We start from the raw sequence: 17,371 nt of genomic DNA, 5'->3' as shown, positions 1-17,371 counted from the left end.
AATGATTACTATCGAATTTCACAGCAAAAGAGGCCAGTTCAGCCCCTCGTACCAGTACCAGGTCCGTGCAATTACATCACACACGTATCTCCAGCCCGCTTGGTCCCCATTACCTCGCAACCCCATCCCTCTCTCCAAATAATCTCTCCTTTCAGAGGCATTCACATCACCTACATCCTTTCCCTGAATAATCACCTAGTCCCATTCCTCATCATTTCTGTGACCTCCCCATCATTCCCATATCCTCTCTCTGAACTGTAGTCCCATTCCCCTTCATACCTGTTCCCCTTCTGTGAATCTCAATATCAGTCCCCAACATCCCTGCTCCCGCGTTTGAACAATTTTTCATCATCCAGGTTCCCTCTCTCACCAATTCCATGTCCACTTGGTCCCGTTCTCTATCCTCCCTCCCCTCAGATCATTCACCCCTTAGTCTTGTGCCCTCCATGTGAATCACTTCACCACTGGTCCAATTTCCCACCATCCATGTCTCTTCATTCTGAATAATCTCACCCTCAGCCCATTCCCATCAGCCTATGCTCTCTTTCTCTGAACAACTTCTCCTACTGGTCTCACTCTCCATCCACCATGCATCTCACTACACAGTTTCCCCTCTGTCACACTCTCCATCACCCCTGTAGATCAGTCGGTGAGTGAGCTCTCCTTTCAGTTCTAGCCCATTGCCCTTTTACAAATATTAGCATGAAGACTCTGCACCTTTCATTATTTCAATTGCTCCACACCCAGCAGCATTAAAATCCTTCCATTTGCTTCCTATGCAATTTTATTGACAAGGTGCTGATCTGAAATCCATGTCATCTTGTTACTGACTCAAACTAATGCAAGCTACATTCCAGAACGTCCCCAATGTTCTTTCAAGATGCCAAATAGACAATCTTTAATAGTGATTTCTGGTGTTAGGAGAAATTTCCCACACTTGATCTATGGATGTAGATTTGCTCACTGAGCTGGAAGGTTAGTTTTCAGACATTTTGTCACCATACTAGGTAACATCATCTGTGAGCCTCTAGATGAAGCACTGGTGGCTTGGCCCGCTTTCTATTTGTGTGTTTAGGTTTCCTTGCGTGGATGACATCATTTTCTGTGGTGACATTATTTCCTGTTTTTTTCCTCAGGGGGTGGTAAATGGGATCAAAGCCAATGTGTTTGTTGATAGAGTTCCGGTTGGAATGCTTCTAGGAATTCTCGTGCATGTCCCTATTTGGTTTGTCCTAGGATGGATATGTTGTCCCAGTCGAAGTGGTGTCCTTCCTCATCTGTATGTAAGGATGCTAGTGAGAGAGGGTCATGCCGTTTTGTGGCTAGTTGATGTTCATGTATCCTGGTGGTTAGTCCAGGGAAAACTTCGACTGGGACTACATATCCATCCTAGGACAAGCCAAACAGAGACATGCACAAGAATTCCAAGAAGCAAGGCATTCTAACTGGAACTCTAACAACAAACACATTGACCTGCATCCCATTTACCACCCCCTGAGAAAACAGAACAGGAAATGACATCACTACAAAAATTGTCATCCATGCAAGGAAACCTAAACATACAAATAGAAAGCGGGCCATGCCACCAATGCTTCATCTGGAGGCTCACTGATGTTACCTAGTATGGTGAGAAAGTGAGGTCTGCAGATGCTGGAGATCAGAGATGGAAATGTGTTGCTGGAAAAGCGCAGCAGGTCAGGCAGCATCTAGGGAACAGGAGAATCGACGTTTCGGGCATTAGCCTTAAGAAGGGCTAATGCCCGAAACGTCGATTCTCCTGTTCCCTAGATGCTGCCTGACCTGCTGCGCTTTTCCAGCAAACATTACCTAGTATGGTGACCAAACGTCTGAAAACGAACCTTACACCTCAGTGAGCAAACCTACATCCAGAAACCTCAACCTGAGCTACAAATCTTAAAACTCGCTAACTTGATCTATCCCAGTAAGTGTATATTACCGAGTCATCCCCTCCCTTAATAATTCCCTCCTTACATACTGCATTTTGGTGTTAGCTAAACCATTTTAATTTCTTTAATTCCTTCCTTCTTGTCTTATCTCTTCCTGACCAAGGCACTGTTTTGCTCTAAAAGCCTGAACTCATGACTAAAACCTCTTGATATTCTCAGGGACTGGAATGTGCTGTCCAAGTAGTGAAGCCAGCACTATTGTCATTGGCTTGTTTGTTTTTATCAGTTTTCAGTAGGCTGGTACAGACAATCATGGCAAAAAGCAGCAGGGTTTGCCTCACCACATTGTGCACTGCTCCTGTACTCAGCTGATTTGTATCTGATGAGTTGTGGCTCAATGAACCCTAGTTAGAATTAGAAGAATAACAAGGTTAATAACAGAAGAGGCAAAGGAGAGAAAGAAGATGGAATTTTTATGAGAGAAAGACATATGGAAAATAGTAGCTTACACTGGCTGTAGGTCCAGGTGGATGAAACCAGGTAAGAGGTATGCCAGGGTTTTTCCAGTTCCAGTCTGCGCTATTCCAATCAAGTCAATCCCCAGTAAAATTACTGGCCACGCTTGAGACTGAAGCAAAAATGCAATCAATACTAAGTCACACTTGCATTCACAGAACAATCAGATTATAGGAGCATACATGACATTTTCCATACCTGGATAGGAGTTGGATGCTGGAACCCAACTCTCTTGATGTTTGCTATGACCTCTGGATAATGCTCGAAAGCTTCCATAAATGTGCGCACTGGATTAGGAATGTGTCGTTTACTGCCTTCAATGATATCTTCACATATTATATTGTTGTTTAACTTTCTATTAAAACAAGCACATCAATTCAGAGAGATTCTGTAACAAATATTTTGAGACAATACAACTTTAAAACTTCTAAAGAATCTTCGTCAGATTCCAGAGATTCAAAGGAACAGGTGACCACCTCCTAAGCTCCCTCTCATATTGTTTTAATGAGGTGCAGGGAGTGCATTAGTGGGTCATAATGATGAAAATCTCATTGCCTTAATTGTATAACTCTGTTTCCAGTCAGTATCTTCTGATCAGTGAAACTGGAGGGAGGACCTGAAAGGAGAAATCAAGAACTCTGCGCCTTTGTACCTTGATATAATACACTATTCCATCATATCAGGAACCTGTCTTCCATAGTACATTTTAAACGTGCATCACAGTGAACAAATAGAATTTTTGAAAATACAGCAACTCTGGATAGGTGCTGAGGTAACAAAAACCAGGGGTTTTCCAAGTATTAATTAAAAGACAGACATCAGGTGCAGCTTAATATTTAAGAACACCCTTCATAAAAAAGGAATGAGTGATATTGAAAGCTGCATACAGACAAGATATTGGTACTATAATTATATAATACTGAAGCTTATCATTAATTGTAAAACAGTAATAACCTTGTTGCTACAATATGTAGTCTGGCCAGAAGTTAAATTTCACTATTAGATTATAACAGTCAACAACAGCTCAAATAATAAAAAAAATTCTTACTGTAAACAGATGAAGCACTTACTGCACAAATGTATGACTAGAATCTGCCTTTTCTGCCAAAAGAGGGAGCTTTAACACTGGCATATCTGGCTTCACGATTTGCTGGCTAAATTGCAACATTACAGAACAAGTAACTAGAATTGGAGTAAAGGCCTAAATTTTAATATGGCAACCCATTGGCTCCTGACTTTGCTACGTTTCGAGGCTCAGCTTCATTGAGATCATTGAGCTTTCTGGTCTGAATGAGACTACATATGATTGCCCACTTCTCAGCCTCAAATGGGTTTTGCGGGACAGAAAGGAGATAACATAGACAACTTTCTGGTTCAAGTTGTAATAAAGATTGGCAGTCTTGCCAACAGGAGGATCAAAAGGATTCAGGGGCAGGGGTGGTGGTTGTACATGTCTGTATGTGTGACAAAGTCTTCGAGGGCCACTTGTGCAGCTTTCTGAGAAACTGGGAACATTTTTGCAGCAAGTTAAGGACAGCACTATATGATACAGCTGGTTTGAGTGTTAGGTGACTGGCATGAGTAGAAACTTGAGATAAAGTGTGAAGATAGGAAATGCAAGATAATTACTGTACCTCCTCCTACCAGCAGCAGTCTCAGACAATGAAATGAATCAATTAAACAACATTCTTTCAACATCATCAGAGAAGGCAGAGCAAGAAAACAAATGCTGAAAGATCACAGGAGCTAGAGGCTGCTCACAGCTCTGCAATGGTACTTCCTGTTCTTCACAAATCAGATTACCTCACTGAACTAGACCAATGCACATAATATGAAGAATAATTCCACAACAGTCGTTCCACACAAACAACACTGTTACTTGTGACGTTTTCTAAACAATGCTGCATTCCCCATTTCTCGCTAAGTTATATGAAGCAAGAGCCATAGATTGGGGTTTAGGTTCTGAACTAAAGTTGCACTTGCAAAATGAAAGATTAACGTGAACAATGGCTGCAACAAATGGCAGGGACAGCCTGCGGGTAGGATAACTGTTTATATGGCTCAACTGCCTCCACCTTTAGAGCATACCAACACTTTCCATTCACCTTAATAAAGCAAATCAGTGAAGTGATATGTATCAGTGGCATCCCTTTGTTAAGTGTTCATTCCAGGAAGTTCAACTGATGATCAGTCTTGAAATGGGTCCCAATTAATAAGCATCCTGTTGCTCAACAATGAAGTGACTTGTCAATAGTCACCAAGAATCCTTTTCCCAACTTTAACATTTGCGCAGGTAGTACACATCTTTTCTCAATTCAAACATTAGTTGTCTTCCCATCTAAATTTATATGCTAATGCTGTTTTTTCCTTTAGTCTGGATACATTGAATGCTGTCCATATCATCTACCATAATAGTTAAGAGTTTGCTTGGCAGTCTGATGCAGGAGACGACACATCGGCAGTATGTGTGGGGGTGGGGAGGAAGTGAGAAATAAAGTCTGTTTGCCAGCTTCTTGACATTATCATGACTTGGAATGTAACGTTGCTCCTTCACGGTCACAAAGTCAAAACTCTGGAACTCTCTCCCGAACAGCATCATTGGTATCCCTATACTAAATGAGTTATAACACTTCAAGACGACAGCTTACCAACATCTTCTCAAGGTCAATTAGGGATGGGCAATAAATGCTGGCATAGCCAGCAAGTCTACACATCCAATGACTGAATAAAACAAAACAACCCTAGTTACATCACACACTTCACAAGGGAGTGGAGTGCTGTCAGAACATTTCACATTGTAAGTAAAAGCAAGATACTGGGGAGGCTAAAAATATGAAATAAAACAGGTGCTGACGAAACTCAGCAGGTGTGGCAGCATCTGTGCAGAGAGAAAGAGTTGATGTTGAGTCCAGTATGACTGGACATGTGTGACTAGTTCTGAAGAAGTCATACAGGATTTGAAATGTTAACTTGGTTTCTCTCTTCACATTATAAACACCTCTACCAACATGTACCAGTAAGGTGCTGCCAAAAGACATTTGCTACATTTCACACAATATTGCCTTTCTGCCACAACAATATGGTTTTTGACTTATGTAATCCATAGTGAGGGAGATCTGAATGGGGACTAAATGTGTTTTCAGTGTGGCTTAACCAATAACACTGATCTGGAATTTTAGAACAGCAAGAAAGAAAAGTAATAGGCTAGCAAGTTAATAATATTGCTTTAATTAAACACCAGCATTCAAATTAGCCCACCTTTTGCTGGCATCTCTAAGGCAAGAATCAAAAGGTAAATTCATTCTTTAGCTGCCCTATAACCTTGACAATCACTTTGTATCTCAAACTAACCAACCTTTAGAACACCAATTCATTTGTTAACATTTCCAGCCACATCCATCAGAGGCTAGTTAAATAGTCAGAAGTGTGGATTATTCATATTAATCTTCTCTCTTCCTCCTGGTCATCTCAAAGAATACCACCACTTGTAAGTTTCCCTTCATGTCTACAACAATAAAGAATCTAACCATCTCTATTTGATTTGCAAAGGCATTACCATTGCTGAATCCCATACAATTAACTTTCAAGGGGTTACCATTGATCAGAAACTGAAAGTAAACCACAAAAATATTGCGGCTACAAAAGAAAGTGAAAGGTTTAGAATCTTGCAGTAATTTTCAGAATCCTCCAGAATTTGTCTCCATCTAAAAAGGTATTAGTCTGGAGTATAATGGAATACTGTCCCTACTTGCCTTTAAGTGTGGTTTCAGCAAATATCAAGAAGCTTGACACCATCCAAGATAAAGTAGCTTGTTTCATCTGTATCCCTATTCACAACCTTAAATATTCACTTCCTCCACCACTGATACATCGACAGCAGTTTGCACCATATGGAAGATGCACTGCAGCAAATCACCAAGGTTCTTTAGACAGCGCCTTCCAAACTCTGACCTCTACCACTTGGAAGAACAAGGGCAATAGTTGCACGGGAACACCATGACCTGCCAAGTTTCCTGCCAAGACACATCACCCTGACTTGGAACTATAATCACTGTTCCTTCACTGTGGCTGGGTCAAAATTCAGGAACTTCCACCTTTAACAGCAACAAAGGGACTACTATGGTTCAAAGCATAGAAGTGACTTACTACCACCTTCCTGGCAGCAATTAGGAATGATCAACAAATGCTGGCCTTGTTCCTATAATGTATTCAGGACTTACTTTTTATTTCCAAAATGTAAAAATCCCAACAAGAGAAAATTCATCATTGGACCTAGTAATGGGATATAATCTAAAATAGGCAAGAGAAGTAAAAGTAAGGGGACTATCTAGGCAATAGTGAGAACATACTTTAAGACCATGATAGAACAAAACAAAGTACAAAGAGAACAACATTTATAGCTTGAAGAAAAGCTGATTTTGAGAAGCTGAGAATAGAACGTGGAGTAAAAAGGGCAACAATATTAGGAAACAATGATGTAGAACAACAATGGGAAACCTTTAGAACAGTCCTCCACATAGTGCAGGAGAAGTTTACTCAGGAAAACTCAGACTGAACAGTTTTGCAATTCCATGGATAACTAAAGGCATAAAGCACAGAGAGTTAGGAAATTAAGTATACGGATAACAGACAGAAAAAAAAAACAAATTAGAAGAGAAGTAAAACAATTAGGAAGGAAAGGAGAAATTATGAAATTTTCATAAACAAAATAGTAAAATATTTCATAGATACATCAATAAGAGCCCTGGTTGGAATAAGATTGTCAAAAGTAGACAGGATAATTTCATAAGTACTGAAAGAAATGACAGAAATATTAAATTACTTTGTTTCAGTGTTTCACAGGAAGATGGAACGTAGTCATGACACTAAATGATGAAATGAACAATAAGATAAGCACATTTAAACATAAATGGGAATGTTCTGAATAAACTGAAATTCATAGGATAAAATTCCTAGATTAGATGGATTGAATTCACCAATGTTAAAATGATTAGGGATGAGATTACTACGTAGATTTAATAATTCAATGTAAAAAAAGTGTAGTTCGAGAGCACTGGTACATAACTAATACAACTCTCATGTTTAACAATGGGGCAGAACATGTCCAGGGAATTATAGACTAGTCAGCTCAACATTGATTATAGGAAAAGTGGAATTCTCAATGAAGAGAAAAAACAGATAATTACAAATTGAAGCTATAATAATGAACAGTCAGCATGAACTTCAAAGGAAAGTTGTGCTTCACCAATCTCATTGATTAATGAAGTAACACAGTAGGAAAAATAATGTAGTGTATGCAATTTATCTAGATTGTCAAAAAGGTCTTTGATCAAGTGCTTCATAATAGAGTGAGAGAACTTAGAATTAAGAAGCAAGTAGCAACACGGCTTGGTATCCAGTTTGAAGACATTTTATAGGAAATCTATGAGCAAGATAAGCTCACCATACTGAAACAGCTTGCAATATTATAAAAGAATTCCACTTCTACAAACCTATAATATTTGCCCTTACATATCAGTTCAATACAAGTATCAATATTTCATAATATAAATATTTAAATATCTTCAATCATTTTACCTATCAAATTACTTTTAAATGGGGTGATTGATGTGGAAAGCAAAACGGAGTTCAAATTTAATGGCCTCAAGTTGTTGCTGTATTGGATGTAGTTGGTGATCTGGCCACAAATTGCACCAATTTTAAGCACTTTCTCCCCAGTCCCCTGCCAGTTTCACTTCAACCAATAGATTAGATTAGTTTAGATTACTTAGATTATTTACAGTGTGGAAACAGGCCCTTCAGCCCAACAAGTCCACACCGACCTGTCGAAGCGCAACCCACCCAGACCCCCTACATTTACCCCTTCACCTAACACTATGGGCAATTTAGCATAGTCCAAAAATGTGCAGGTTAGGTGAATTGGCTATGGGAGGAAACCGGAGCACCTGGAGGAAACCCACGCAGACATGGGGAGAATGTGCAAACTCCACATAGAGTTGCCTGAGGCGGGAATTGAACCCGGATCTCTGACGCTGTGAGGCAGCAATACTAAAGACTGTGCCACAGTGCGGCCCAGATAGCATATCAAATGCAAAATCTGCCATGAGCTTGAGCTACTGGATAGCACTATACTGTGCAACATTTGAAAACAAATTGCTTCATATATTTATGGATGGTAACCTAGCATTTTTTTTTAATACAACAGAAAGTTATTTTATCACAAGAAAAAAAATTATTCAACATTAATCTCCACCTTTGCCTGATTTGAAATGACTGAAAATGACTTCCAACAAATGCATAGGATGAATTGCTACTGATATTAAAGGATCTATTAGTCAATGACTTTGTAAATTAATTTTAAATGGAAAAATGTTTTTAAAATGTGTATGTGTTCTCGTGTATCAAGCAAAAGCTTCATTTATGCAGCCTCTTTGAAACAGCATAAGTGGTCTAAATGAAAAGATCCAATGGCGATAATTCAGCTTGGTGTCCGGGTACTTTCTTGTGCCGGGCTATTTTCTAGTACAGAATCATAAAAAGATGATTTGCACTGAATGCAATTTGTGCTTAAAATTCTCTATTTTTTGCACCAGTCACAACAATTTTTGATTAATTACATAAAAAAGCACAATGTAGCAAAAACTCTATCTCATAACTCAGAAATGCAAATTTTATCCAAAATACACAATAGGTCCACAGTCCTTAATTGGTTGTTGTATTTTAACCCAAAGAGATTGAATCTACCACAGTTACTTGAAGTCATTTAAGTGAACAGTACAGGCAGAATTATTTTGCACAACTTTAACTCAAATTGAGCAGCAATAAAATCAATATAAGAACAGGATTCATGCAGGTCAAAGGAAGTATTAAAAGGTCAATATATGTGAATTGTTCTCTCTCAGGCAAGAATTGCTAAGAGTAAATACACTGTTCTTGCCAAGAGAAGCTCTGAATGAGATTGATAACTTTGTAGCTAATCAGCTCTTCCCATCTGGATATGGGGCAACTCCCTACTCAGAAACGACTCTTCCGAGATTAAGCTGTAAATCTAACGATGGAAAGTGTTGCTTTAAGGTAACAAACTCCTGACCCTTATCCACCTGGAACTGGAACTGCTTGTGTGAAGAGTCCACCTGCCCTTAGCATCTGAAAATAGAAATCAGGTTCAGTTCCTTCCTCACCAAACTACTTATCAACACTCCCTATACAGCTTTCCTACACACACAGCAGCAGGGAAGGTACTTGTTGAGAACCGATGGTAAAAAGCAGAACTACATCTGCTAGAATAATTACTCAATATTTATACAGCAGTCAGGGCAAAATAAAAGTGACCAAAACACAGATGGCGAAAGCAATAATTCTTTTCTGCTTTAGTAAGAAGCCAGCCACATTCCATAAAATGGAGAGCATTCAACAGCTGATAACAGCTAGAGTACAAATGCCACCACTCAAACACTAACAATTAAGACGACTGGGAATTAAATCCACTTGCTTGCAGCTTTGAGTCCAAGGTCTGCACAGCACTCCAATCACTTGAGCACAGTTGCATAATACTGGTCACCCCTGCAGTTGGCCCGCAGATGTTACAAGTGTATAAGTAAAGAATTGTACGGAGAAGGGAAGATAGGGAACAGGTGCAGCAGTAGGCAATTCGGCTCCTTGAGCCTGTATTCAACTAGATTATTGCTGATCTTCTATTTCAAACTATTCTCCCAAACTAACCCTACATCCTTTGATAATTTCATATGGAGAAATGCACCAACACAGACTTAGAACTACACAGTGGCTGAGCTTCCTCAAAACATTCACCACCCTCAGAGTGAAGCAAATCCTCCTCACCTCAGTCCTAAATGATCTCTTATTCAGTGTCCCACAGTTCTACACATTATACCCACTCCCAAAAAACTAGGGGTAACATTGATCTTGCATCTACCCTGACAAAGCATTGAAAAAAATCACATTTTAATAAGATTTTCTCATTCCTCTCAGTTGAGAATTCAGCACCTTTACAGCTTCAGATCGGGACAAAGTGCTTCAAAGCCAATGATACATTTTCCTATCTCAACTCAATTTTTTTCTCCCCTAATCCAGTCCCTTTTCGCGATTTTTCTTACGCTTATGACAATTCACAGGCTCCAGCCATCTCCTCTTCACTACAGACATGCAATTCCTTCATACGTATGGTCTCAGGGCTTTCTGCTTCCTCCTGGAGAAAAGGCTTGAATTGTCCTCATCCACCACCACCTAGCCAAGTTAGTCCTTGCTTTGAACAACTTCTCCTTTAATCCCTCCTTTACTTAAGGTCAAAAGTGTAGCCATGGTTATCCAGTTACACCTGTCTCTTCGTGGGTTAAGTGGAACGTTCCTTGTTGAGGTCTTACTCCTGCCCCACCCACACCTCTCTCTGGAACATTGACGACAATGATCAGACTGTTCTCTCTCGACCAATTTCGCTTCCAATTTCCACCCGGCCCTCACTTTCACCTGGTCCATTTCTGATTCCTCCCTTTCTCGACATTTGTGTTTTCATTTCTAGGGACAGGATGATGACCACTATCCACTACAAACCCAGAGACTCCCACAGTTATCTGGACTACACACCCTCACTCCCTGCTTCCTGTAAAGACTCCATTCCATTCTCCCAGTTTCTTAATCAACGTTACATCTGTTCCGATGATGTCAGCTTTTACAAAGGGCTCTTTGAAATGTCCAAATTCTTCCTAAACTGAAGATTCCTCACCACTGTGGTCAACAAGGCACTTAACTGTATTCAATCCATCTCTCACACTTCTGCTTTCACCCCTCCCACAATAGCGATAGGGTTCCCCTGGTCATTGCTTACCATCCCACTAGCATCCACGTCCAAAGGATCATTAGGTTCTGCCAAATTTCGCGAGACGCCACCAACAGACACTTCTCCACTCCCAACACCCGCCCCATTGCACTTTCCCATGCAATCGCAGGTGTAACACTTGCGCATCTACTTCCTCCCTGCTCACTATCCAAGGCCCCATACACACCTAGTGAAGCAGCATTTATCTACAATTCAATCTAGTCTACTGTATTTGCTGCTCACAATGTGATCCCCCCTACATTGGGGAGACAAAATGCAGACTGGGCTACCACCCACGCCCTGTCTGCGAAAATGACCCTGCACTTCCTATTGCCTATCACTTCAACATAGCACTGTGTTCCTTGGCCAACATTTCTGTCTCAGGCTTGCTGCAGTGCTCCAGTGAAGCTCTGTCCAAGCTGGAAGAATAACATTTCATTTTCTGCTTGGGGACCTTGCAGCTTCCAGGACTCGATATCAAGTTCAATAATTTTAGGTCTTTAGTACCTTCACCTATGTCCTTACCTCAATCCACAAACACCAGTCCTTGTCATTACGTGAGCTGCTACCATACTAAATGATCCCCATTAGCACTATAGATTCTCCCAGGCTAATTGTCCATTCCTTTGTCTGTCCATCTACTGTCCTCTGTCTGAGCTTTATCTTCATGTATTGTTTGCTGCTCTCCCAACTTCATTATCAGCATTTACACTAACCTTTTCCTCACTATGATCAGTTCTGAAGAAGGGACAGTGGACCCGAAACATTAACTCTGATTTCTCTCCACATTTGCTGCCAGACGTGCTGAGTTTCTCCAGAAATTTGTTTTGTTTTTGACTTTCAGCATTTCCAATTCTATGGTTTTTTTTATTTGAAACATTTTCTTTGGAAGAATCATCATTACTATGATGTAAGAAATGTGGTGATGGCCAACATGCATACAGTAAGATCCCATGAACAGTAATGAGATAAATGAGCAGACAATCAATCAGTAGTAGTGATGTTGATGGAGGGGTAAATGTGGACCAGAACACAAGACAGCATTCCTCTGTTTTACCTGAAATTAGTACCATAGGACCTTTTCCATTCACCTGACAGGGCAGATGAGGCCTCTGGGATTTACATCTCATTTGAAAAAAATCACCTGAAACAGTGCAGTCCTCTCTCAGCCTCACTCCTCTGATGGTGCAAATATCCTTTGTTGTCTCCCTTCTGGTGATGCAGCCCATCCAACAATCAGCCCTTCCCTGGTGCTACCTTCCTCTGGCATGGCATTATTCTCTTGGCATGGTACTTCCCACAGGGCAACTGTTGCGCTTTGAGCGTGTAGCCACCCTTCATTACTGATCCTCTAACACTGCAGCTCTTGCTTGGAACTGCCTACCTAACAGCACAGCCATGAAGCACTGCCTCAGGAGTGCTAGCTTTGATTATAGGCTTGAATCTTTGAATGCACTTTCTTCAGATTCAAAAACAAGATTGCTGCTAACTCAGTCATGACCAGCTTATCTTTTGTTTTGGAATTTGTTTAAGTGACCAGGCCCTTTAAGCTAATTGCACAGACTGCAAGTGCAGGTAACTTAAAGGGACTGACTCATACTTGGCTGGTATAGGAACTTTTAGGCAGTTACACGACTGTGCAGCTTACATGCAACACTGGCCTTGAATGCCAAAACCTTCTATAAAGCAAACTGCTCTAACTTGAAAATGGCAAAGCAGCAGATTCTGCAATATGGCCTGTTTGAATTATATTGCTTTCCAATCTTCTAAAGCATGCCTGAGTACCGGATGTGAAGGTCCAGAGACCAGACCACCAGCAAAATGCTGCAAGAGAAATGTAGAAGGAAATTTTCAGCTTTTTAGTTTCTGGACTTAAAATCAAATCACAAATGTTTTGGAAAATGCACCTCTGAATTTGTATTGTCAGATTTCAGAAAAAGAATTACCTCCAATTTGTTACTTCTTCTGGTGTCATATTGCCAACTGTCTTAGCTTCGATGTAGAAGTTTTTTTTAATTGGTGAAAGACCTTAACGCAAAAAGAGAAAGTGGTTATTTGTAAAACAGATTCTTGCTGGTCAATCTAATATGGGCTACGGAGACTCAGCCTCAGTCATATTGGTGACCAGGGTTTCTGAGTGCTTGTATAAGATGACAGAAGGGAAATACCAACCAGCCCACTTCATGGCTTCATATTTCTCTTTGTTTGCACGCAGTGAGTTCCAGTTGATGACTGGACGGGGTGTGTTCACGTTGCTGCATTTAGCAGAGTAAGTATCAGAGCTGGTCCTTGCACTGCTACTTAATTTCGATGAGATGCCTTGAGGGATGGGCGAGGAAGAAACGAGAAAAGACAAAATTAATGCAGATTTCCAACAGATTGTGAGCTTCCTTTCACATCTGAGATCCAGAGATCTGTAGCACAACGTCAACTGCTATTAGACTTAGAGCATCATAAACTCAGGCTCAAACAAACACAAATCACACCCTTGACCACTTAGGAGAGTGCCCTTTGTACAATTACCGTCTAGAGTAATGGAGAGCAATAGGGTTTTTGTTAATTTGGCTGATCCATAAACTCGGAGAAAGTGAGGACTGCAGATGCTGGAGTACCTGTGTTTTTCCAGCACCACATTTTTCAACTCTGATCCATAAACTCGACTGGTTCTGAAATCCACAATTATACCATAGGTTTCATGAGCTGAACCTCTGGATCAGGTTTTTCACAGCAACTTCCAATCAATGTGATGATTCTGTTTGATCAATCAAGGGAGGCAACTCCCATCCTCAGAGACAGCACAAACACTACTTCATTCCCCTACCCCAGGTCAGTGCGTGTGCTTCCCTCTCTCAACTACACTCAGTCACTGTGGACAATTCCCTACTTCTTATCTCCACCGCCTGCATTTGACCAATCAGTGAAGATTAGATTAAATTCCCTACAGTGTGGAAACAGGCCCTTCTACCCAACCAGTCCACACCGACCCTCTGAAGAGTAACCCAGACCCATTTCCCTCTGACTAATGCACCTAATACTATGGGCAATTTAGCATGGTTAATTCACCTAACCTGCACATCTTTGGACTGTGGGAGGAAACCAGAGCAATTGGAGGAAACCCACGCAGACATGGGAAGAACATGCAAACTCCATGCAGACAGTTGCCCAAGGCTGGAATCGAACCTGGGACCATGGTGCTGTGAGGCAGCAGTGCTAACCACTGAGCCACCGCTCAGATTTCCCAGGATGTTGCCTGGTATGGAGGGAAGATCTTGTGAGGAAAGGCTGACCGACTTGAGGCTGTTTTAGCTAGAGAGAAGAAGGTTGAGAGGTGACTTAATAGAGACTACAAGATGATCAGATGGTAGATAGGGTGGACAGCGAGAACCTTTTTCCTTGGATGGTGATGGGTAACACAAGGTTATATAACTTTAAATTGAGGGGTGATAAATATAGGACAGATGTCAGAGGCAGGTTCTTTACTCAGAGTAGTAAGGGCATGGAACACCCTGTCTGCAACTGTAGTAGATTGGCCAACTTTAAGGGCATTTAAATGGTCCTTAGGTAAACATATGGATCATAATGGAATAGTGTAGGTTAGATGGGCTTCAGATTGGTTTCACAGGTCGGCACAACATCTAGGGCCGAAGGGCCTGAACTGCGCTGTAATGTTCCATGTTCTAAAATTAAGACCTTTTAGACTTACTTCGGTCAGACCTCCTAGCTCCATCCACCTCATCTGCATTTCTCCTCTCAACAATATTCTCAATTAGTTCCTTGGCTTTCAGCTGGGCTGCATGGCTTCCAAACAGCTTCACTTCCACTTCAAAGTCTCCTTTTAATATCTAGCATGAAAGAAATTTTTTTAAAAGTGCAAAATCAATAGTCCTATGACACCAAAATGGGGTAAAACAGCATATTCTAGTATCTGCTTGTGTTGTTTGTTTTGGACACAGCAAGTTAACAGACTCCATTCTCCCTAGCAGTGATGTGCAGCTTGTTTGGAACATTAGTCACTCTTATATCATGGATTAGGATGAGTGACAGTCTAACCCCAGATCTGCTGCCTTCAAACTTTGAAAGAACCTCAGTTCTGTTACAAGAGGCTTTCAACCTTTAATCTCACTGTTGCCATGATCCAGCTGATCTTTATCCTGCTTTTAAGAACACATGAATGTTTCAGAATTGATGCTAGTTTGCTTTTTGCTTTCAGTTGACGAAATGTTGCTTCTACCTTGGCTTCATCACTGTACTCAGGGGACAGGATTCTCATAGAACAGTTAGGGGACATTCTCTTTGTTTTGAACAATGTTCCAGCTATATGCGTGAAGCAGATCATACAATGAATCACAGCATGGCAAATTGGCCATTTCGCCTGATTCAAAGTGCTGGCACAGACAAGGAACAACTTGCCCCGTGCCACTCCACTGCATTTTCTCCATAACCTTGCAATCATGTTTCTTATTTTTCAGATAATAATGCAATTGTTTTGAAAGCCTCAACTGACTCTGCCTCGACAACACTCTCAGACAGTATATTCCAGACCCTAACCACTTCCTGTGTGAAAAATCTTGTGTCACTGTCCTTTTACCAATTACCTTTAAGTCTCTTCATTTACACTATCCAAACTGCTCATGATCTCTAATACCTCAAAAAAATCTTAAATTTGATCACTCAGCATCGGTCCTAGCATCACAATTCTACTCCTTGCTGAAATCTTTCATTTGCTATTTACACTGGAATTGTTTAATCCCATCATATGGACCCTTTTCTTTATTAACATGGACAACAGAAAAAGTGAAAACATACAATCTCAATTTCTGATTTCTCCCATAGTCACATGGAACTGCAAGTCTGAATGAAGTCACTTCCAGAGTAGGTGGCCAGTCAATGAACCTTTTTTCAGATTGTTATCAGACAACTGTGTCAGACAGTTTTGTTGCACCGACCCAAACTACGCAACCCCAACTCACATTCACAATGATGAGGTACAGATGGCAAAATCTAATACTTGCAAATGGGGACAGGAAATTTAATCTACAGATTTACCAGAAATTCAACTTTTGATACATTAGAGTCTTCATTTTTAGAAGTGCTGCAAGGACCACATTCATCTGCTCCTGTGTAACTTTGGTTATAGTACATAACCTACAACTGGCTTTTGATGAAAAGCATTAATCAGAACTCTGTGTACCTGGGATCTTGGAAATTTCTGCTAGTGTTTTACAGAAAAATCATTCTACAGTTGTATCTAGATCAGAATGAATTCGAGTTTTGAGAATATTCTCAACAAGTTCCTACCTGTATTTTTGATCCTGATGTTTCTTCCAGCTCACGTATTTTAGATCCTCCTCGACCTAGACAAATCAAACCCAGAACTAGACAGTGCAGTTCAATAAAGAACTGGAAGGTTACGGACTGATTTAAATCTCTTTACCTCTTAGGATACCTTGTCTTACTCTCAGACTTTCCATTAACCCTCCCCGATGCTCCCCCGACCCCACCCCTTGATATTGCACAATAAAAGTCTTCCCAACAGTATGCTGCAGATTATTGGAGTAGGATGGAGTCAATATGGATTGATTCAGACAATGTTGTAAAAGGCCCCAGATACTTCAAGTGAATCCTACATATTATGCTGACATTCTCTGCTACTGCACAATATTTAGTGACAGATGAAGAAATTGACTATCTGTACCACAGAAGTAAAATAGGCCCTGATTCAGCAGGTAGTAGGTACACACTCATTATTCTCTACCCATTATATTGGTAAAATGTCCTCAGTAGGCAGGCAGGGTATACACCTGAAATAGGGATTAGGCTCTTTAGACAAGCAATAGTGGAATTACCACCTATTTCAAACTCCCTTTGCAAAGTTGGACTGCAAGTGATGGAAATTGTCATTGTGCCTGGCATGGGATAAACTTCCGAAGAAGGAAGCACCAATTTTTGCTGCATTTATATAATGGAACAGGGAGAAGTGAGGGAGATTGCTACAACACAGCAAAGACAGCAACTACTAACCCTATTTCTATATGTTTTTGTGAGGTTCCGAGAAAGAAGCAGAAGTGAAGGTATTTACCACAGAGATTCAGTCACAGTTTTTAATAATCATCTA

At 40.6% G+C, this 17,371-nt stretch overlaps 1 protein-coding gene across 1 annotated transcript in view; it reads right to left on the bottom strand.

The window, feature by feature from the left end:
* The window catches only part of ddx43 (DEAD (Asp-Glu-Ala-Asp) box polypeptide 43), a 95,924-nt gene that overhangs the window by 41,577 nt on the left and 36,976 nt on the right, over nt 1-17,371 (bottom strand). Inside the window, exons 2-7 of the mRNA XM_043680581.2 lie at nt 16,555-16,610; nt 14,960-15,098; nt 13,429-13,575; nt 13,203-13,284; nt 2,622-2,778; nt 2,417-2,535 (exon numbers count right to left, since the gene is read on the bottom strand). Of these exons, the coding sequence (XP_043536516.2) occupies nt 2,417-2,535; nt 2,622-2,778; nt 13,203-13,284; nt 13,429-13,575; nt 14,960-15,098; nt 16,555-16,610 (700 nt within the window). The remainder of the gene's footprint in view (nt 1-2,416; nt 2,536-2,621; nt 2,779-13,202; nt 13,285-13,428; nt 13,576-14,959; nt 15,099-16,554; nt 16,611-17,371) is intronic.

This window comes from Chiloscyllium plagiosum, unplaced genomic scaffold (genome assembly GCF_037043375.1).
Source record: "Chiloscyllium plagiosum isolate Xiang-an unplaced genomic scaffold, Cpla_swu_hap1 HiC_scaffold_3, whole genome shotgun sequence".
Taxonomy (NCBI): domain Eukaryota; kingdom Metazoa; phylum Chordata; class Chondrichthyes; order Orectolobiformes; family Hemiscylliidae; genus Chiloscyllium; species Chiloscyllium plagiosum.
Note: the sequence above shows the minus strand (reverse complement) of the source record. Positions and strands in the feature narration are given on the sequence as shown.